General features: G+C 44.7%; 4 protein-coding genes across 13 annotated transcripts in view; 1 reads left to right on the top strand and 3 right to left on the bottom strand.

The window, feature by feature from the left end:
• Positions 1-3,321, top strand: part of spri (Src homology 2 domain-containing protein sprint) — a 64,986-nt gene extending 61,665 nt beyond the window's left edge. For both annotated transcript variants that reach the window (XM_018033786.2, XM_026818073.1), the window contains exons 13-17: positions 311-771; positions 1,053-1,184; positions 1,267-1,509; positions 1,604-1,796; positions 1,930-3,321. In XM_018033786.2, coding sequence (XP_017889275.1) covers positions 311-771; positions 1,053-1,184; positions 1,267-1,509; positions 1,604-1,796; positions 1,930-2,033 — 1,133 coding nt within the window. In that variant the 3' untranslated portion in view covers positions 2,034-3,321. The remainder of the gene's footprint in view (positions 1-310; positions 772-1,052; positions 1,185-1,266; positions 1,510-1,603; positions 1,797-1,929) is intronic.
• A 901-nt stretch (positions 3,322-4,222) lies between these two features.
• Positions 4,223-16,197, bottom strand: Klc (kinesin light chain). Of its 8 annotated transcripts, XM_018033791.2 has the most exons (10): positions 15,823-16,197; positions 15,584-15,685; positions 14,282-14,542; positions 11,814-12,180; positions 11,573-11,738; positions 10,676-11,391; positions 10,386-10,589; positions 10,107-10,226; positions 7,800-9,945; positions 4,223-7,267 (listed from the first exon to the last, which is right to left on the bottom strand). In XM_018033791.2, the coding sequence occupies exons 4-9, from the start codon at positions 12,153-12,155 to the stop codon at positions 9,820-9,822; spliced, it is 1,674 nt and encodes a 557-aa protein (XP_017889280.1). In that variant the 5' UTR covers positions 12,156-12,180; positions 14,282-14,542; positions 15,584-15,685; positions 15,823-16,197; the 3' UTR covers positions 4,223-7,267; positions 7,800-9,819. The 8 variants fall into 8 exon arrangements, with proteins under 8 accessions (XP_017889280.1, XP_017889279.1, XP_026673877.1 ...); XM_018033790.2 differs by lacking the exon at positions 14,282-14,542; XM_026818076.1 differs by lacking the exons at positions 14,282-14,542; positions 15,584-15,685; positions 15,823-16,197 and adding exons at positions 12,909-13,455; positions 13,574-13,644.
• A 254-nt stretch (positions 16,198-16,451) lies between these two features.
• Positions 16,452-18,458, bottom strand: eIF5 (eukaryotic translation initiation factor 5). The gene is made up of 3 exons (XM_026818077.1): positions 17,378-18,458; positions 17,131-17,316; positions 16,452-17,061 (listed from the first exon to the last, which is right to left on the bottom strand). Exons 1-3 carry the CDS (start codon positions 18,431-18,433, stop codon positions 16,939-16,941), a joined length of 1,365 nt encoding a protein of 454 aa, XP_026673878.1. The 5' UTR covers positions 18,434-18,458; the 3' UTR covers positions 16,452-16,938.
• Positions 18,459-18,770: 312 nt separating this feature from the next.
• Positions 18,771-20,185, bottom strand: part of LOC108630479 (uncharacterized) — a 10,004-nt gene continuing 8,589 nt past the window's right edge. For both annotated transcript variants that reach the window (XM_026818082.1, XM_026818083.1), the window contains exons 2-3: positions 18,935-19,259; positions 18,771-18,857 (exon numbers count right to left, since the gene is read on the bottom strand). In XM_026818082.1, coding sequence (XP_026673883.1) covers positions 18,818-18,857; positions 18,935-19,259 — 365 coding nt within the window. In that variant the 3' untranslated portion in view covers positions 18,771-18,817. The remainder of the gene's footprint in view (positions 18,858-18,934; positions 19,260-20,185) is intronic.

Here is a 20,185-nt window from a genome sequence, read left to right as displayed (position 1 = left end):
CCCTTTAAGCAATCTCGGAAAAATTGAAAAATTTTTGTTTGTTGTTTATTATTAGCAATGTTCTTCCGACGTCTGATTCCTTTTTAAAAAATGCGTTTCTAAAATGCATAAACTTTTGGGATTGACTGTATAGCCAATACATCCTTAATTTACACATCTTATAAGTTTCACACTACACTTATTTTAGAATTTCGTGTGAGCCATTATCGATAAGAGAACATGTTTGCACAGCACCGAGAGCGTTGCATTATCGTTTGAAAAACCGTTAATGACTTGCACACTTTATCCGAAATTATTTTCCATTTTACAGCTCCACCAAGGTTGAAGGCCCTGAAGAACCGTGACAACGGTGGGACAGGCTCTACCATAAGATCCTACGCCCTCCAATTAGCCGCGGACAAAACGACCACGTTCTCCCAGAATATCGACAACTTTATACAATGCACGAAGGAGGGCAAGGAGGCGAGCCCTCACGTGGTGATGAGGAACATGCGACAGTTCATGTCGGGGATGAAGAACTACCTGGTGAAACACGGCGAGCGGGAGTTCGAGAAAGAGGTGGAGAAGGAAAGGGTGAAGCTGAGGGCGAACGAGTTCCTGAACCTGGACGCGATCCTAGAGGGTGTGATGATGGGACTGGTCGTGACCCCGCTCAGGGAACACGTTTACAGATTGTTCATCGAACATTACGCGACCACCGGATCGTTGCAGACCCTCGCCGAGAGCATCCAACATGCCCAGGGGAAACACATTCAGGATCTCGGCGTTCGAGTAAGTGTCGGACGTTAATTTAATCGCCGATGGTCAGTCGAAAACGGAGATAAAGCGAACAAACTTTATTGCATAGAATTTTTCCAAGCGTTCCAGTGCGCGACTTAAGCGAGTAGTCTTAAATTGATACACATCCTTAGTAATAAATGCGAAATTTTTGTATCTTCTAATTATATCTAATTACGCATAACTGTGATCGTATTGAACGTGTAGCTATTTAAATATTCTGTAATAATTCTCCAAGTGGACTTTTAAGGCATTGCGAATGCTCTTGCTTACAGCCAAAGATCGTACCCCCGTCGGAAACGAGTTTGGAAAAAATCCTCAAGTACATCGACCGACTTCAGAGAGCGGACTCACCCCTAGACAAGCTGGAGCACCTCCTAGCAGCATTCTCAGCGATTTTCAATTCTGTGAGTACCTCTTTACAGGCTGCTAAGCAGAATTTTTTAAAAAACAATATTTGAAACATGTTCGTTTTGAATGGTTTGTCAGGTGAAGCACGCGAACTCTGGCAGAACCGTGACGCTGGGCGCCGACGATCTCCTTCCCCTTCTGGTCTGGGTGTTGGTCCGCGGCAAAGTCGTGGACGCCGAGGTCGAAGCCGAGTACATGTGGGGCCTGCTTCATCCCTCTCTTCTCACCGGCGAAGGGGGATACTATTTGACGACGTTGTCCAGCGCGGTTCACGTTTTGAAGACGTTCAAGTCCAGCCAGGGGACGATGTCCACGTTAAACGTGAGTGACTTCGCGGCCGACGGCTTCTGAAGCATTATAAACGGGTTTCTATGATCCTCGGGCAAACGTTACAACGTCGTTCGATCGTTTTCAGGGCTGTGGAACGCCGGACTGTTCATCCGTACTACGGATCTTAGTACCAGATGAACTGCACGGCTCCCTGAACACTAGGACGCTGCCCGTGCGACCGAACATGAACACGAGAGAGGTCTGTCGCATCCTCGCGCATAAGATCAGATGCACCAATCCCCAGGACTACGGCCTGTTCAAGCTGGTCCAAGGCGAAGGTGAGAACATAGAAATTCAGATCTAAGCGTGGCTGCGAGAAGCGTTCAAGGTCGAGCTACCGGCATGCGTCGACCAACTTGTCACGTTCATACTTCATCATTTGATTTTATTCGTTTTTTTTTTTTGTTATAGAAACCTTACTCGGCGACCATGAATGTCCGCAGGAGCTCTCTCATTGTCTTTTCGCTTACAAGCGGATAGACGCGAAGATCGCCTGGCCGAAGACCAGTTCTTAATCGGGGCTCGCGACCACCGGCGGTCGTCGGTTTCACGACCGACGCGTTCCACATTTTACTATCTAGTTTCATTGCTGCTGACGTCGCGTTTTTATTCTCCGCACATTTAGACGTATATCGAAATCTCTCGGGCACGAAGCTAGCTGCGGCAATTAAATCTATACTTGAACACTGCCAGGTTTCCGTTACGATTCTATTGATTAAAAATCTCTTGCCAATAATTTTTCGATCCAAAGAATTGTTCGAACGAACGTGGTGCAATGGAGTAGTGCAATGCTTCGACCGAACGCAGCTAAAGATAATCGGATTCGATTTACCCGAAGACAGGTGCTAGAGCGTCGGATCGGAAACGCAGCGAGGTCTCAACGAATTGTTCCCGAACGACTGTCTCTGCTTCGTGATCGAGTCAAGGGACAGCGTATTTTCCTCAGTATTCGATACTTAACTAATGGACCAGTCTCGTCGGCGAGGCGTTTTTCAATCGGTTGAAAAAGACGGTCAAAGTTTCTGCGATGTCCCTTCGGTGATTCATTTACTTTAATATTTAACTATCGTACAGGCAGACCAAGTGATTTAACCGTGACGCGGAGGAGATCGGGAAATCCTTGACAGTCTCTGACGGAGGTGATGAAGCCTAAAGCGTGACCGAGTAAAGGATCGTAGAGGGTGTCTCCTCTTGATACAAATTTAATATTAGACTTAGAAGCACGGAAGGCTAGTTTAGACTCTATTTTTAAGTACCAATTCTCGACGAGACGGATTATACACGAGCAATGTACGTGCACGTACTTGGACAAGGCGGACGTCGCTATATTTATTGGGAAGTTGTACACACAATATTTTACTATGTATCGTTCGTCGAACACTACCAAGTATCTTTAATATTCGGCGCGCGCGCGCGCGCGGGCTCCTGCGTTTCGCTCATCCTCTTCCTTTCGATCCCGAATCCGCCAGGCTGATTTGCTCACTTAATGTTATTATAAAAGGCTGTGGAACTAATTAGTCTCTCTCTATCTCTCTCCGGAAACGAGTGATTCAAATATTGACGAGCAGAGTTTGTTTTTCGGGGCGGGGGTGGGTAAGCTGTCGCGGAGCGAATAATATTTTACTACTGAAGAAACTCACGTACAAATCAGCCTCGCGATCGTCACATTACTGGAGAACGAACAACAAAAGAATAGGGAACGGAGAAGGAACAAAAAGTAATAACGATGTGTACCCCCTTCGATGATAAGTGTAAACGATAATAATTAGTTAACGATTTATAAATGTACATTTCTCTCCTTTATATGTGGTACCTAATTTATTACGAAGCGAGTTCTCAATACACGTCGTGGATCAATCAACGATACGCACCCCCTCGCATTTAAACCGCGCTTTCGATCATCCCCCCCTCACTCGAGATCTAATCCGATCACCGTAACGTATAATGCTTCTAATATGCTAGTCAAGCCGATACAGATCAGCAGTTTTATTATAGACAAAAAGGAGTACCGTTTTAATATCTTCTCACTATCATTATTCTCCCCTTTTGTAAGCGATCACGATAGTCTTTATTTCCGTTCGCGAAAGGAAAGAACAGAAGTCGTAACGTCGTTGATCATCGATTCTACTAGACATCTTTCTTATTAATTATTAATTACTATTGTAACGTGTAACATTATGCTCAATAAAAACTTTTCTATAATTCGAAACGGATGGAGCAAGTGGTCCAGGTGTCCCAGAAAAAGTGTTAGTGCTGAAAAGGGATGATTCTGAACAACAATTTCCTTTGGTAAAATGCAAAATGAGACACGGTTTTTGAATTATTAACGAAAAACACTGACCAATGAGAGAACGCGTACGGCCCGTTAAGCCAATGGAAACACTCTCCTCACGGTAGGAAACGAGAACCTTTGCCAGGAAGAGATCACCCGGTCTACAATCGACACCGATCTGCGCCGTATTTGCATGGAACATCTCATTTCGATATTGCGAAAGCGCGCATTCGTACCGTCTGGAGATTGAGATAATAACCGGACGTAATTTACAGCCACGTACGCGGCGTTATAAATAACCGGACAATCTTATCAGCTTATGGTGTCCGCCGTGTACGTATCATCTAAAATTAGCCATCTATTTTTATCGACCAAATTTCGAACTACGAGAGATGAGCTACGAATGTCTGATCGAAATGAAACGAAGCCGGGTTTCTTAGCAACGAAATTTTAATAAAATCCGAAGGCAGAGAGTACAATGCTAAGTTCTTATCACAATAAATAGGTAATTTCATGGTCTTCGACGCGGAGGAGTTGAACAGGGATTACAAGTGGAAATATTTATTATAAATCAAAACTTACAATAGTACTTGCACCTGAGAGCTGCAATACTTGAACAAAATTCGTGAGGCTGACTACGGAATAAAGCGACTACGTTCAACGTTTACCAGTGGACGCTAAATCTTATCGTCTAATACTATATCACATTTATTCCTCGAAATTTAAGGTAGATCATCGGTTCGCAGCCCGTTCGGTGCTCGCTTCGAACGAAATATAGGAAAAAACGGGTGATACCATCTGTTCCATGCGAACGAACGTAAATAAATAATAAAAGCTTAAATTAAATATTGAATACGTCACGGGTCTCCTGCCGCTCGCCAAACGTGCATTACAAAATTTTTGACATGCGTTTAAAAACCGTCTGGTCAATTAAAAATCGCGGGTTTTTCCAAGTAGAAAAAGAACGTTCGTTGTGAGACCGATCTCGTTCTAATATCTTACACCAATTCGAATTGTTATCGACGTATATATCACCGTTGCTCAGTCAATATAACTACTATTTATCACAATTCATCGCAGTTACGATATTAAAATTTTTCACAATTACTGTTGCAATGGTAATTAATTATATATATATATCTAAAGCATCACTTCAGTTCTTAAATATCGACGAGCGAGCAAATTATTACAATTCCGTGTTACAGTCGCGTATAAGCAAAGAAGAAATCAAGACCTGGTGCAAGATGTGCGTTAATACGTACGGTGCTCGAAGGTAAAAATCTATACTCGTGTTCTCAAGAGTCTAGGACCTGGCACAGTTCAATTTTTGATCGTTCTGTGCATCTCAATGCTTTACCGTGTATACTGAACCGTGTGGAGAGAATTCGCTGCGACCCCCATCACCTTTTAAGCTGCGCGGGATGGTCCTAGACTCTCGAGAACACCAGTATAGGCGAAATTATTGCTCATCTCGCGGTTACTTTGTGCTTCTAATTAAAAAACATAAAGGAACGAATAAAGTTCAGTCAAAGGTGATCAAGAGGCGAGAAAGTAAAAGCTAGTTCTAGGCCTTCAAGCTCTCAGGCGCAGATTATTCGTATGTAAAATGCATGTCCCTTCGGGGTAATGAGAATACACGTGGAAATTAATGTGTAAAACGTGTACTGTAAAAATGAAGGAGGTAACGACGAAGGATCTCAAAAACGAAACTCGTCTCGCAACCGGAAATCGCACGCGGTACAGGCTGTAATTCGATGTCGTTTGAATTGGGCCAGTCCGATGGAATTCATGTTTCAATCGTTTCATGATTGATTTCTCAGTATTGCTTCAACTGTTTCTTGATCTAACTTGAACGAGAGGACTCGACTAATTCAAATGATCGTCGATCAGCGCGGAAACGATACCTCGATTTCAATTCACAGCCGGTCACACTACGATCCTTGGTCTTGACCACTGCGAAAAGGACTCGATTAAAGGCGAGAAGTAAACTTCTAAAATAATTTAAACGAACGAAATTATAATACAACGTAACGTTACGTGGACGCGTCAGGTGAATGCAAAAATTCTACTGGTTCCTCTATTTTTATTTAAATAATAAAGAATACAAATAAATAGACAGAGAATAAATTACATTATACATATATCGGGCAGCATGCAATAATTTAACGAATCTGTTGACATTTTCATAATTCTCGAATCGAATGAATTTTTGCACTCGCCCATTGGATGCTCGTTAAAAAGGAGATGACAAAACGGTTCAAACTTAGAATAATTTAAATAGTCGTAAGAAGTACGTAATATAAGTACTTAAACGGGATTACAGATAGGAAAAAGAATAGAACGGAGCGACTTCCACTATACGCGGTTCACGACTCGAAGACTCCCAAGACTCTTTTGCTTCGTTACACTGTGTTTTTTTTTTCAATTATGACAATGAGTATACTCGCCTTATTCTAACGTGCACGGTGTAATGGTGTCCTTCGTGTTAATGTATGTGTGAGAATACAATAATGCTAAGCGACGTTTTCAAACGTGAATCACCTCTGCTCCTTCTCTTTCTCTTTCTCTCTCGAGCGACAAGCTGGGTGGCTCGTGGAATGATTACGCGTGTGTCGCATCATCCTCAACGTGACGGTGTAATGATCAGCGCGATACCGGAGATGGTGTTCGTAACTCCTTGAAATCTCACTTCCGCGATCCTCCTGTTCGACTCGCGGTTGGATTTATAAAAAATAGATGACTCGATCAAAAAGAAATGTCTGAGCATCTGGGATTCCGGGATCGTCGTGAAGTTTCAAGCTGTAGCGAGTTACGACCTCTGAACGAAGGGATATGTATATACGGATCGATCAGTTTTGCGCGTGGATGCATTAATGGACGCAATGCTTTTGAGAAGGAAACTGTTCGTTCGCTTTTTTCTGTACAACACGAAGAGAAGATTGAATACATCACGGTTCTTCTTCTTTGGTCAACTCGACCAATGTTCTTTGATTCAGCAGGCGAAGGAATGCAATGGTGGGATGTTCTTTTTTTCTTTTCTTTTTTTGATTCAGATACACGTTTCGAAGCAGGGTGGAACCAAGTATTCTTACGTTTCTCTCTCGCTCGCTCTCGCTCTCGCTCTCTCACTCTCTTTCTTTCTTTCTTTCTTTCTCTCTCTCTCTCTCTCTCTCTCTCTCTCTGCTTTCTATTTGAAATGGTCAGTCGTTAGCACGAAGCTACAATTGTGTTTGTCGAGGCACGAACAGCGACATGGAGTACTTCATTTTTTTTTACGGTGCGTCTGATTGATCGAGAAAAGCAGCTGGAATGTGCCGTTATACGTTAAACGATCCAGAGAGAAACGGACGTCAGCCAATGTTTCGACCAAACAATGCAGAGCCCTTTTATCATCCTGTTGGTATCGTTTCGCGTATAGCTCTCTTATTTACGTAAATGTAGTGTCCTTTACTGCGCACGAACCGAATACTTCCGGCCCTGAAACAGCAGACAATAAATCCTCGCTAAAGAAATCGGTATAAAAAAAAGCTGTCAAAGCATCTCGTGTCTTCAATCGAAAACTGGACTCTTTATCTACAGATGAAGTCTAAACAGTTCCTATCGATTCTCAACGATTGAAGCCATGAGATCTGCATGAGACTGATAAAATAAATGTTGCGAAAGCTGGAAGAAACGTATGATATTAATCCGTATGGTGTCTACCGTGGCAAGCCAAGTAACGTTCGCGATCAATGAATCGCTCAACCTATGTACACAAGCAAACTATTACAACGTCCCATGCAGATTTTACGAGATCCAAGCCGTAATTAATCGACGTTAAACGATGAGTCACAGGCGTGTCCTCGTTACAAAAAAAAAAAGTACAAAAGAGGTGGTGAGATAAATAAAGGTGAATCGAAAGAAAAATGATTGGAGGGCTGGTTTGTGCATCGAGTGAAGAGAGGTCGCGGCGAAGGAGAACTGAAGTAATAATGATAATAATTAGTCTACGAAATCTACGAATACGCACCTGCTGAAGAGACCCGGTCTCTCAGTCTCATCCCGGTTTTTGCTGTCCAGACGTAAATCGTACTCCAGAGGGACATCCTGTTATTCTAAGTCCCGGCCCGCAGAGTATACTCAAATCAAAGCGAAACAAAACGACAACGCAGATATCGAAAAAAAAAAACTGATGACAATTGGTGGCTGGTTAAGAGACACAAACAGCGTGCGAGGAATATTAATAAATGCAAACTTGTTCTTACGCGCATTCCCATACGTTTCACGAGGCCTTGTCAATGACGAGTGAAAGAAGAATGGGACCAAGAGGCACGGGAGGACGGTGGCAGGGCGATCTTACGACGACGATCGATCGATGGGAGGAGACCATGTTCACAGTTAGAAAATAATTTATTCGATCGCTCGTTCAAGTCTCAAGGCACTACTTATTATTAATAATCCAGTTTCAGCATTTAACAATCTTGTCTCTTCAATCCTTCTTTTTCGTCCGATCGGAAAGTTCGAATTTTCAAACGCAGTATAAAATTAATTAAAGAAGAATAAGAGGGATACGAGGTGCCACGAATTTTTCCCGCGCACAGTTCAAATCTTAAAAAACGTTCTATCATGCGAATAAAAATTATATATAATTTTATATATATGTGTATGTATATGTATATGTATAAGACAGTGAATTAATTGCACAGGCTATATTCTTAATTCTCAAATAATTAATAGTTCCCGTAACGAATAAAAATGATAATTCGAGGCACCTCGGATCCTGCCAGTACTATTATAAAACGTCTCCCTAACCTGAATAAAAAGTTTCTCCTCTTCGAAAAGAGAAACAAAGAATGTACAATGAAACGCGTGTTAATTACAATTAAATAAAGAGTGGAAAGAGTTCGATGACTCGATTCATCTCGAAGCTCGAAGCAAAATGTTTTCTCTTGCGTTAAAACTGAGAAACGGGTAAAAGTCATATGTTAAAACGTCGCGGGGACAATACGTTACAGGAAGAAATCGGTGCATCTTCATCGCACATTACAAAACTGTCACCTTTGCGAATCTATACCGATACTATATAGTTAAGCAAAAGCTGTTGCTACCAAAAAATGGCTACCTACAAATAATTCGTGTGCGTGATTTCACGGTGTTCTGGCTTACAAAGAATGCTAGTTCCGACGTTAAAAAACAAACGATACACGTTTCACTTGGCAACGATTTAGTCACGAGTGAAACTCGTTTATGCAATTTCATTACGAGAATCTGGAAGCTCATCGTCTCTAATGCTTTCTAATACGATCGTGTATAATACAAGCGTAAAGATTTTTAAATAGTCAATAATAATAATTACAGATAAATAATGGAAAGTGATAAAAACAAAATGCTTCGTAGAAAGCACCTGAAACCGAATTCGGGTTTTCCTTTCGAATACGTTTACACAAACTGATCATAGGGCGACGTTATCACAGCTTGCAAAGTGAAAATCAATCGTAAGAAGCTGTTATTCGACGTATTCTTGGAGACAGTCAAATGGAATTAGCAACAAACGGTTTATCAAGGTTTACAGTAAACGTAATAAAAGAATGTGCTATTATGCAGTGCTTTCCGTAGAGGATACGCGAGAATCGCGAGAGAAAACGGTATTATGCCCAGAAAATTGCCGGACGCCCAGTCCTTCCAAAAGAAAAAAACTATACACTTCTATAAATGCTTGCATTCAGAAGGAATCGTCTCGAGAATTAATTCCTCAGCGTGGTTGGGTCACACTCGATTTTTAAATATGTATACCTAAACCTAACGCGTACTGCAAAACGATCGTACGGTTTCATTCTTAAATAATTGATTTCTCAGCCTATAAGTACAAGGTGTTCTGCAAGTTAAATAGGAATATCAGTGAAGATCCGCGATTCCTATTACGTTGCGAAAGGTAACTTGGCACACCTTGCGGAGACTCTCGACGCGCTTCGTGCACCGAGAATTATCGTACGATTTCGGCGTAAACGAAACGACAGGGAAATACTACTTAAAGGTGAAGGATATAGATCCTACGTGGAGGAGTGAATCCCGAAAGCTTGGAATAGCTTGTTTTTTAAACCGGGTTTGTTAGGACTAGCGTCGTTGTGGCCGGACTGTCCCTCGTGTAGCGCCCTTTGTACCACCGGCAGCGAGCCCTGTGTGTTGTATCGCCGATTCGTCGGAACACGGGCCGGATAACGAAAAAAGAACAAAAAGAAAGAAGAAAAGGATAGTAGACGACTGATCCGTGTGCTACGACATGCAGTGCGACTAAAATAATTTGTTTATCTCGTAGGACGACGCGCGCTCAACTTACCTCCTCGTGTTGCTCGTGTTCGCTGTTGGCCAAGCTGGACCGCGACCCGCGTCTCGTCGACCCCTTCTCGTCGCCTAAAATCTGCGCTACTTTCCCTTGCTTCACGAACTCTAATGTCTGCTTCAAAACAAATGGGACAACATCAGTTTCTATTAAAATCTAACGAATTAAAAGCTCTGACTCCGAAGTATTCTAATTTCTTTCACTGTACTACATATTCCATTGCTTATACAGTGAAAGTAGAACCGGGACGAATTTATGATCAATAAATGAGCTTACCTCTCTTCGTGACCTGAGAGCACAATCTTCGAGAGTCTCGGCAGCCTCGTATTTGCCTTGTCTTCGGTATAATGCACCAAGATTTTTTAGAGTAGTCGTAACTGTAGGCGAGTCGACCTTGGCAGCTTTGTGCCAGCCTCCGTATTCTCCGTACGGGGCATTCTCTTTGTTTCTATGCTTATTTTCTTCCCTTTCCTCCGCGACCTGAAACAAGACCGGGAGCATCCGATTTGATCGTCGGACCATCGTACAAGCGTCTCACGCTTCGTAGAATACCGAAGCATTCATACCTGCCAGATGGGCTTGTTGTCGCCGGCGATAGCACCAAATTCTTTTTCGTGCGCTCTCGTCAACACCTGCTTGTACAGAACCTCTGCGTCCTTGTACTTGCCCTGCTTCAAGTAACACGACGCGAGATTGTTCTTCGTCTTGGCGACGTTAGGATCGTCCGGGCCAAGTTTCTGTTCGTAGATCTCCAACGCCCGCGAGTAATAGCGTTCGACCTCCTCGTACTTAGCCTGATTCTGGCAGAGCAACGCGAGGTTGTTCAACTGTTTCGCCACGTCCGGATGATCGCGACCAAGAACTTTCTCTCGGATCTCCAGGGCGCGTTTGCACAACGGCTCAGCCTCCTTGTACTTCCCACGCTTCCCGTATAAAACGGCGAGGTTGTTCAACGTCGCGGCGACCGCCGGGTGGTTCTCGCCAAGAGTCTTCTCGCGGATGGCCAACGCGTCGTTCAACAAGTTCGCCGCCTCTTTGTATTTATTCTGATCTCTGTACACCAACGCGAGGATGTTCAACATCGTGGCGACGTCCGGATGATCATGACCGGAGGTCTTCTCGAGATCCTCCAGCGCCTGCTTGCACAGAGGTACGGCCACCTCGTACCGGCCTTGACTCGCGTATTGTATCACCAAATTGTGCAGTGTGCGCAAACGTGCAGGTATTTCGTATCCAGCGTTCACCTGTTGTGCAAACTGCGACGGCGGAGTCGGTGATATCGCTACGGTAAAAAAACAGCAAACGTTGCTAAAAGTGTACGTTATCGCGATAGCTCGAAACCGCGTGACCCGCAGAATCTGAGAGTAACTCCCAGCGAAGTTCGCCGTCAGATTCTCGTTTCACACGGGCTCGAAAAACACCTACGAGGGACACTAGATAAGATAGACAGAAAGCGAACGTACACTTACTGTTTCGGTCGTCCGCATCGTCGTCCGGGAACAGATCGACCATCGGATCGTCCGGCGGCCTGTCTTTAGCATTCTCATCGTCCGCAGGTGGATCAGGATCGTACTGTTTCATGCTCTCCATAAAATCTATGTGTTCCTTCTTTACTTCTAATTTGGCTAGCTAACGAACAAAGGTATCGACTGTATTCCCGTTTCTCCGATAACGTCGCCGGGAATTACGATTAAATATAATTACCGCTTGTTCACTGGCTTGCAATTTTTGTTGCGTACCAGCTAACTCGTCCCTCAACCAGGCGTTCTCTTGGCACAACCTCTTCACTTGCGTTCTGAGTTTCTGCTTCTCGGCCTCCACCGCTTGCAAGTGGTTCGCAAGAGCTATCATGACCTCCGCCTCGTCGAGACCCAATTGTATCATTTCGATGTTCTTCGACAGCAAACTGGCTTTGTCCCTTGCGATCGGTGCGTCCTGGGCCTGCAAGGCCTGCAAGAGCCCCCCGTGTTCGGTTCGGAGGGCTTGCAGACCTTGGGCCACGATCTTGGCACCAGCCATAATTTCTTCCTGCGTCATGGCCGTCATTCTACCAATGTTCTCTATCTTTTTGCTAGAAATTGAACATTGTCACACGTTAAGATAAACAGAATGCAATGAATAGTCAGTAGAATAGGAAAGATAAGTTCATGCGAGTCAGAAATCATTTACAAAGATGTTCTTGGTTTGTCTAATCGACTGACGAGATGTCAACTATAACGCGGTCGTCGCTGACAATAGGATGCTTTCCAGTGATAACGAGAACTATGTGCAGTCTGCGCAAACGTTTGCGGTCGAGACGCAATGGTAGGATGAATGAAGATAAAAAAAGAGGTAAAACGAAGGTGAACGGTATTCGGAGCGACTTGCTTTACGCGTCAATAATTAACCGCAATCGAAAATAGGCATCGATCAGGAATAGCGGCCGAGGCAAGAACGTGTCCGACCTTCGCGTACGTACAGAGAACGTTTTCGTTTAGCGTTTTTACTTGAACGTACGATCTACCTCGCCTCGATCGGGAACGTGAAGATATCGGATCGCACGAACACCGGTTTCTGTGAAATTACATTCGGATGGAAACCTACCCCATGTCAGGGCCGCGTTAAAATCCACAGAAATCAATGGCTCGGTCCCTGCGCACAAGCGCTCGTCGTCTGTCCGAGGAAAACTGAATTTTCCAGAAGACCGGCGATGCCGGTCTTGGCGTTCACAGAGAATCGACGTCGAACGATTCGCGCGAGGAACGATCACAGAACGATGAATATCGGTTGAACGCGGACTCGTTTTAACGGAGAACTTACCCCATGTCAGAGGCCGACGTTAAACCACGGTAAGAATCGATGGCCAAGTAATTTCACGCAAGCGCAAGCCATGGCGTGTTCTCTTATGCGACAGAATTTCTATAGATATATGCAGCACAGACAAAGAAGGATGGCGAAATGTTCGCAGAGAAAAAAGGCAATTGACGCGAGGTTTCGATCGATAAAACTCAACCGGAAATTCACGAACGGCCAACTGAGAGATCAGTGAGATAGTCCAAGGATTTTGGGAAACCGCATCGGGAAAGAGCTTTGACCTCCTGCAGACGTTCCGTCAAACCTTGGCTCATGGATTTAAACGCCGCAGATATAATTTACTGGCGAGAGACTGACAGGGCTGAGAGTAATTCTTGCGGATCGATCGACTCTGCAGAGGGAGTATGAAAAGTCTGCGAATCGATTTTTCATGAAACTCGTATTATGAGTTATCAGCAGCGACAGTGAACGAGGAACATGCACCGAGATTCTTTCACCGCCGTTTCACGAGGCCTCCGAGCGTCTCTTATCTTCATGCATTCGCGAGGATTTCCTGAAACGAACAAACGATGGCCAAGCGTCTGATACGTAAGAAGAACGGGGGAATGAGTGTAGATAACGAAATGAATAAGCGGATCGTATAAGGATTCGTAAATAGGGGAACTACTCACATTCTATAAGCGTTCAGCGTTTTGGACATATCTGTTCTACCCATCGGTAATGGTTGGACTTTGTTGGACCTACCTAGTCCGCGTACAAAAAAAAATGCAACTCTCTCTCTCTCCCTCTCTCTCTACTATATCAATCTGTCTGCCGTTTCTTCGCGGATAGTCTTCGCGGCCGTATTGTCACTTTCAGTCGGTCGGATCTCTCGTAAAAAAATCATTTATACCGTTTGTCGACAGTAAAAAAATAGAATCTACATATATCTGTACATCTACGCTAAAAAGTGTCCCGTAATATGATTCCTAAAAGGGGGGCACCTCACGGAACCACGTTTAATTCTTTACTGAGAGCTGGGCCAACGTTTGGCTTCGGTACCCTCCGCGGACGAAACACCCGTCAGGGTGACGAGGGGATGAAACAGCGGCGCATGCGTCCGCATTTCATGGGTGTTCCTACGACTGCATGAAACGCGGTGCATCGGCACGTCCAGACCGCGATCAGGTAATGCAAATGAATGATAAGAAGAGGTTTCGTACTCGGCCACGTCCCGGTACGCGAATAAACGTCAGTCGGTCAGTAGGAATAACCGGAGGGTCGTCAAGGGGTGCGATGAATGAGGAGAATCTGAGAGAGGGTGTCACGCGTGTATGACACTTCACGCATCGCAGGGGACGAGAACGTGGGACCGACCCCTTATCAATTTTTCTGCTCACCCTTTACCGAACGAGAATCGTTAGGAGGAGAGTATTAAGAAGCCTCGATAATCAGCCGTCTTCTAATCGATTCGTAATGGAGTTCTAAGAGTTCTCTGTGAGAATCATTTTTGCGATCCTTCTCGTTGCAAAGAGGAGCGAGGGGTCTGCGGTAACTCGATGACTCACGGCATGACGACGGAACGTAACTTGCAACTTGTAAGTGCCATGTGCATTCATTCGTAGAGGAGTGCCCCGTGCACCAGACCGTTCCCAAGGATTCTGAAAACAGTTTTCGACGTCTCATTCATTAAAACCGATACATTTTTAGTTCGTTATCTTTATCGGCGTATTATTATTTCGAAGAACAAAAATATCTTGGAGATCGTGTAGCGACGTTAGTAATAGATTAGGTGGCCTTGTGCGTATATGCGATGCGGATCGATAGCGATATTCGAAAGAGCACGTGCGTGAGCATTTGACGTAACGCAGGGTAAACAATGTATTATACGCTTAATACGATTATCCTGGTGCTGGTCTTTCATTGAGATTCATATGCGAAACAGACATCTCAGATCTATTTGAAACTGTATCGTCGAATTTCGCATTTTTCTCTAGTTTGCGAAATGCTTGGTAAATAGAATTTTCGAAAGTACAATAGAAAGGGGTCAATGACAAAGCGCACGGATCAGAAATGGTCGCGCAACGAGAAGATCTATATTTGTTAAGAAGTAACGGCCGATACGCTGATTGAGATTCATATCGTATAACAGTCGCATATTCGTTTCGAATTTCGTTTGCATATACCGAGCAGCGGTAGCAGTTTATGGGACGCTGCAAAGATAAAACCTGAAGGACTCCTGTAAAAGTTCGATTGAGTGGGAAGTGCATCAGAAGATCTGTCAGTCGAATTTAATTTACCTCACCAGTGAAAGTACGTCCGATTAACAACGAACGTTTTATCACCGATCACAATTGATCTTCACTTATCTGCATATACCGATGTAATGACGCATAACAGGCTAATGACACCACGAATTGCGAATGTATTACATGGCGCAATTCCTTTCTAGACATTAGCGAATATTCGATGAAACGTGCTCCTTTCTAAATGCGGTAGAACAGATAATTATCATTACGATCATCGTCATGGTCACTGGTTCTCTGTCATGGTTTCACAGGATCTCACAGAAATGTATGAAACGAGTCGCTCCCGTTCGTCGAAAGGTGGGGCAATTCGGCACCTCGTATATAGACCAGCGCGTTTATCAAATCGGTAGAAAATTATCTCCAAAAAGATCGAACGATCGAGGTCTTACTCACCCTTGTGAACGGTCCACGCAGGAATTGTTCCCCCTGTTCAGTGTATCATCCCACTTTCCTGGCGGACGGCAGGATACCTCGATGCTCACACCGAGGACAGACCTTGAAGAAAACGTCTGTGCAATGGGCCGAAGGCTTTTCAGCTAGTCGTACGACGTTTTACGTGGGGATCCGTGAAACGTACGTAACGACGGTGCGACGGCGGATGGACAACGTTGCCAAAAACAAACTTCACTCACCGATCCCTGTCACGAATTTACACCGCGGTACGATCTTCACAATGCGGAGGAACTTTTGTCGAGCCTCTCGTTCTGCGATAAGTCCTCGACGGAGGATAGAACGAACCACTGAACTTTTATTCTTGCGGGTTTGATGACAGACTAAGATGGCGAGCACCGTGCGAGTTAACAAGAGCACGATAACCACATATTTCACGACGACGTCCCGCGGCCGAACGCGACTCTCACTGTACCGAACCGTTGGGTTATACGCGAAATCGCACGTTTCGAACGATCGTTCCTCCAAACGGATAATTCTTGAGGAGAAATCAGAGAGCTTCGAGATGAAAGTCCACCGTCAGCTAGTAGTAAAAATCCGACTGAAGCGACTCCGCCCGATCGCAGCGACACCTACCGGAATTTTCATGGACGCAAGTTCGATATCTCGATATTTAATTCGAACACGTTGAATCAAAAATGGAATAGTCGGCAAGATTCTTTGCGAAAGATATTATAACATGGAAATCGAAAGTCGGAACAGTTTATATCTATGCCGATGCGCCAGTCGATCTTCTCTCTAGTTTAATAAAAACGATCGTTTAATCGGTGTGCTGAATCGTCACAAAAAAATTGCGGGATAGCGGAAATAATTTTGCGGTAAACCATATTTATTTGAATAGTAAATAGATACAATAGAGAACGCTTTCAGCAGGCCAACTTCCCAATAACGGCAGAGAACTATCAATATCTTTTTGCTTTCTTCTAAAAGTAGATGCTTATCAAGACATTCGAAGCATCGTTAGTTTTTCCCTCTTTAAAATCTCTCAATAATTAATTAGGAATAATGATATTAGTTAATTCGTAATCGGCTTCTTAAAAACAATTAAAATAATTACCGTACAGATAAATATTGCTAACTCGGGAACAGTGAAAATTTCTCGTACATGTAATAATGGCATTCGTAATCACTTTGTGGCCTAAAATTAACGAAAATGCTATATTATAATAAGATTATATTGCGGCTCTTTGTATCGTGTTCAGACAAAAATGATCGTTAATCATCGTTCAATCGGGCACGTTTCCCCTATTTTTTTTCTCGTGCCCGACCACGGAGCATCCTTTATCCAATCTTTCTCATTAAATGGCATCAATATCAAAATCATCCTCGTCATCCGAGTCTTCGTTAACTACTGCAGGCTTCTGCACAGACGGCGACTGTTGCGGTTTCAGCGATTGTTTGGCTCTGTCATCATATTCGATCTGCAAAATCGATCATCAAGTTAATCGTTAATAACAGGAATGACATTTATTTCGTATGTAAATACTTACCTCTAAATCATCGTCTTCCTCTTCCGATTCAGAATCCTCTTCCTCGGCCTCTTGCAACCAGGTTAAGAACGGCGTAGCTTTATCGTGAATCTCTTGCGACAAATCTTTCGACACGTATTTCTTGGTCACTTTGTTCGACCACTCGAACAAAGCTTTCTCTTCCAGAATATCAGCATCGTAAAACAGCTGCAACAGTCGAACGATCAGGCGATCGAATCGTTTCAGCTAGTCGAACAAGTTACGTTACCTTCAAAATGCCAGGTACTTTCGGCATCAAGACGTCTTTATGCAGAGCTATCACTTGCTCGATTCCTCTGATCAAATACTTCTGCGCCTTGATGTCGTCGTGAGTGAAACGTAGTAGCAGTACTCGGTACTTCTTTGCTTGAAGAGCGATGTTCTGATCGAACAGTAACTCGGCCAGTATCAACGGCGCCTTGGTCTTGATCTCCAGACGCTCAGCCTCCGTGATCAGTTCCTTGTGGTTGTCCAGCTGCCCGGCGTCGCGACGGCATTTGAGTAACTTGTAAAACATGTCCATCCTCTCCTTTTCAGTCTTGTCGAGATCGTCGCTGATGGTCATTCCCTTCGCGCCATCGGTCAGATCTTGCATACGAGCTCGTACCGCTTCCTCCGACACGTCGACTGCCCAGTTATCGTCGTCCCCGTTCTCGTCCGCCATCTTCTCAGGAGCCTCGACCACGATGTCGGTGGTGCTCGTATCATTCTCCGGAGAACCAGATCGATCACCATTGGTAGTCGCGGTGGTCGTTGCGGCGGTGGTATCGCCGTTAGCACGTTTAGAGCGTTTCCCACGTTTACCCTCGGTCAGGGAGCTGCCTTGTACCGCGGGATTCAAACTCGGGGGATTCTTCAAGATGTACGTGTTTAATTTATGATTGCTCTCCAACAGCCCGTGATAGCCGCACGCTTTGCATCCCTGCGAGATGGTAGCCTTCTTCGCGCTGACCATCAGCTCGGTCTCGGGATTGTCGCAAGCCGGGCACAGTACGTATTTCCGAATGAATCCGTCCAAGAGGTCTTGCAGTTTAGTGGCGTCATGCGAACCGTTCACTATGAATCTCTCGTTTTTGAAATCGAATTGCGTCTGAGCGCCAAGCTCGCAGCCAAAGTATTTGGTAGGGTAAGTGGCGGGTCTGCCGATCGCTTTCGCGACGTCGACCATGTTTACGATCACTGTCTTGATGCCGTTACCCTTTCCCTCGACCTTCGCTTGGATCCGCGGCATCTTGTAGCGGTAAAACGCATCGCTGACGTTGCGGTTCACGTTGACACTCCCCATGATGACTTATCTTTTCGTCTCTTGCCTCTGGTTAATTTAACGTCCCTTCCGAGCGACAACAGCGATTTCTGACGAGGCGTCGTTGTGACGACGCGCCGCGTTACCGAATGGTGAACGCGAGTGCCGCGTACTGTCAAAAGCTGCGGAGAGCTTCTTCAGGTCGCTCACTCGTTATCCGGATGCTCCGGGCTCCTGGCTCTTCAAGTAGGTAACGTTTTCGTCCTCGTCCGTCTCGATCTACTTCTCACGTTTATCAGCGGCAGTTTGATTGCTGTGCAGCGACGTTGCCAGGCAATGGCTACCCGATGGTAGCTCGTTACGTGTCGAGTCAGGGTGATTCTCGTTGTCCGCGGTGAAGTGTGCCGCACTACCCGCTGACGCCAGTCACGTTTCTCTGAACGGCTGTAGCTTTCGATGCCTATTACTGTAAATCAACATACGTAATTAAAATCACAGCATCATTACGGAAGTTAAAGTATTTTATATAAATCTGCGACCCACCTGGAAAATTTTGAGGTCCTGTGCTTGGGTAGGACCAGGTGGTTCAGAAATCGTTGCGTGGTATCTTGATGCAGATATTGCCTCGGTTTAGTGGGCAGAGGGGGATAGTCTTCAATGATCATACACGCTGCCTGTCCGTCGCTTGTGCCCCTAAGAAAGCCTGGGTACCAGGTTGGTGTCGTTAACTCGCGAGTGGCTCGTAAGGAACGATTGAACCGGCCGATGGTGATGATGTTGCCGTTTAAAAATCGCTTGGACAATGTCCTACTACCGCCGCCTTTGCTGTACACCGATCCTTTCCCTCTGGATGATATCCTGGATGTTTCTGCACATAAATCAAATAAAAGATCAATTTACATTACCGTCGTGAGGATCTGATCGTTTGATTTTCTACGAGCAATCATTTATTAAACGTCCTTCCGACGTTCCTGGTAACGGATCGAAGCAGGAACAGACCTACGTTCAGTAAACCTGATCATCGCAGACCGAAGAACGCGTGGGACGCCTCGCGGTCATCGGGATCCGATTTAAGCGTTCACGATCATAGATAATGAATTTTTTTTCCTTTTCTCTCGTGATGTCCTCGATTGTCTCCTCGTCCATCCGCGTACGAGCGATCAGAATAATCGAAGCGAGCGTGCTAGCTAGGCCTGCTGAAAACGTTCGCAGAACGAGAGCATCAGGAGATGATTCTCAGCGTACGGCTCATGGATCATTTGTGCACGGATTTATTTGCTGTTCGGTGTCCGTAAATTTTGCCCGGTGTCAGGTGATAATTGGTCATTTAGCCTCGCGGTAATTTTTAACGATCGTCCAGCCGGTGCTCGGAGGTGATCGACGACGCGAAAAACATGATAGCGAAAGTCACACGCGGACCTGGCCTTCAACGGAGAAAATTGTCTGTCGAGGTGAGGTATTATCACCACCGGAAACGACACGATGAGGATCCTTCATTGAGCATCGTTGGCCAGAAATTGAACAGCTGAGCGATACCGATGAAAAATTGCCGATCGCGGAAATCCACTGTCCCGTGAATCTGCATAGGTACATACCAATTTCTAACAATTTCATTCCATCGATTTTATGTGAAGCTACAACGGATTGGTTAAGGATGCTATACAGTCAATCCCAAAAGTTCATGTACCTTAGAAAAACGCATGTTCTATAATTAAAAAGAAATCAGACGTCGGAAGAGTAATGCTAATAATAAATAGCTACGTGCTAAAAAGTATAGAAGGAAATATCCAATTA

This window comes from Ceratina calcarata, unplaced genomic scaffold (assembly GCF_001652005.2).
Source record: "Ceratina calcarata isolate Rehan_Ccalc_2016 unplaced genomic scaffold, ASM165200v1 scaffold77.2, whole genome shotgun sequence".
NCBI lineage: Eukaryota > Metazoa > Arthropoda > Insecta > Hymenoptera > Apidae > Ceratina > Ceratina calcarata.
Note: the sequence above shows the minus strand (reverse complement) of the source record. Positions and strands in the feature narration are given on the sequence as shown.

What these genes read in the sequence shown, in the direction of transcription:
- Klc (XM_018033787.2), bottom strand. Translation starts at nt 13,617, where the DNA reads ATGGGTAGAACAGATATGTCCAAAACGCTGAACGCTTATAGAAT. An exon ending in ACGCTGAACGCTTATAGAAT is followed by an intron (nt 12,181 to 13,573) that starts GTGAGTAGTTCC and finishes TTCAATTTCTAG; the next exon opens with CAAAAAGATAGAGAACATTG. An exon ending in GGACGACCGAAACAGTAAGT is followed by an intron (nt 11,392 to 11,572) that starts GTACGTTCGCTT and finishes TTTTTACCGTAG; the next exon opens with CGATATCACCGACTCCGCCG.
- eIF5 (XM_026818077.1), bottom strand. Translation starts at nt 18,433, where the DNA reads ATGGGGAGTGTCAACGTGAACCGCAACGTCAGCGATGCGTTTTACCGC. An exon ending in AAGTACCTGGCATTTTGAAG is followed by an intron (nt 17,317 to 17,377) that starts GTAACGTAACTT and finishes CGACTGTTGCAG; the next exon opens with CTGTTTTACGATGCTGATAT. An exon ending in AGGAAGACGATGATTTAGAG is followed by an intron (nt 17,062 to 17,130) that starts GTAAGTATTTAC and finishes TCGATTTTGCAG; the next exon opens with ATCGAATATGATGACAGAGC.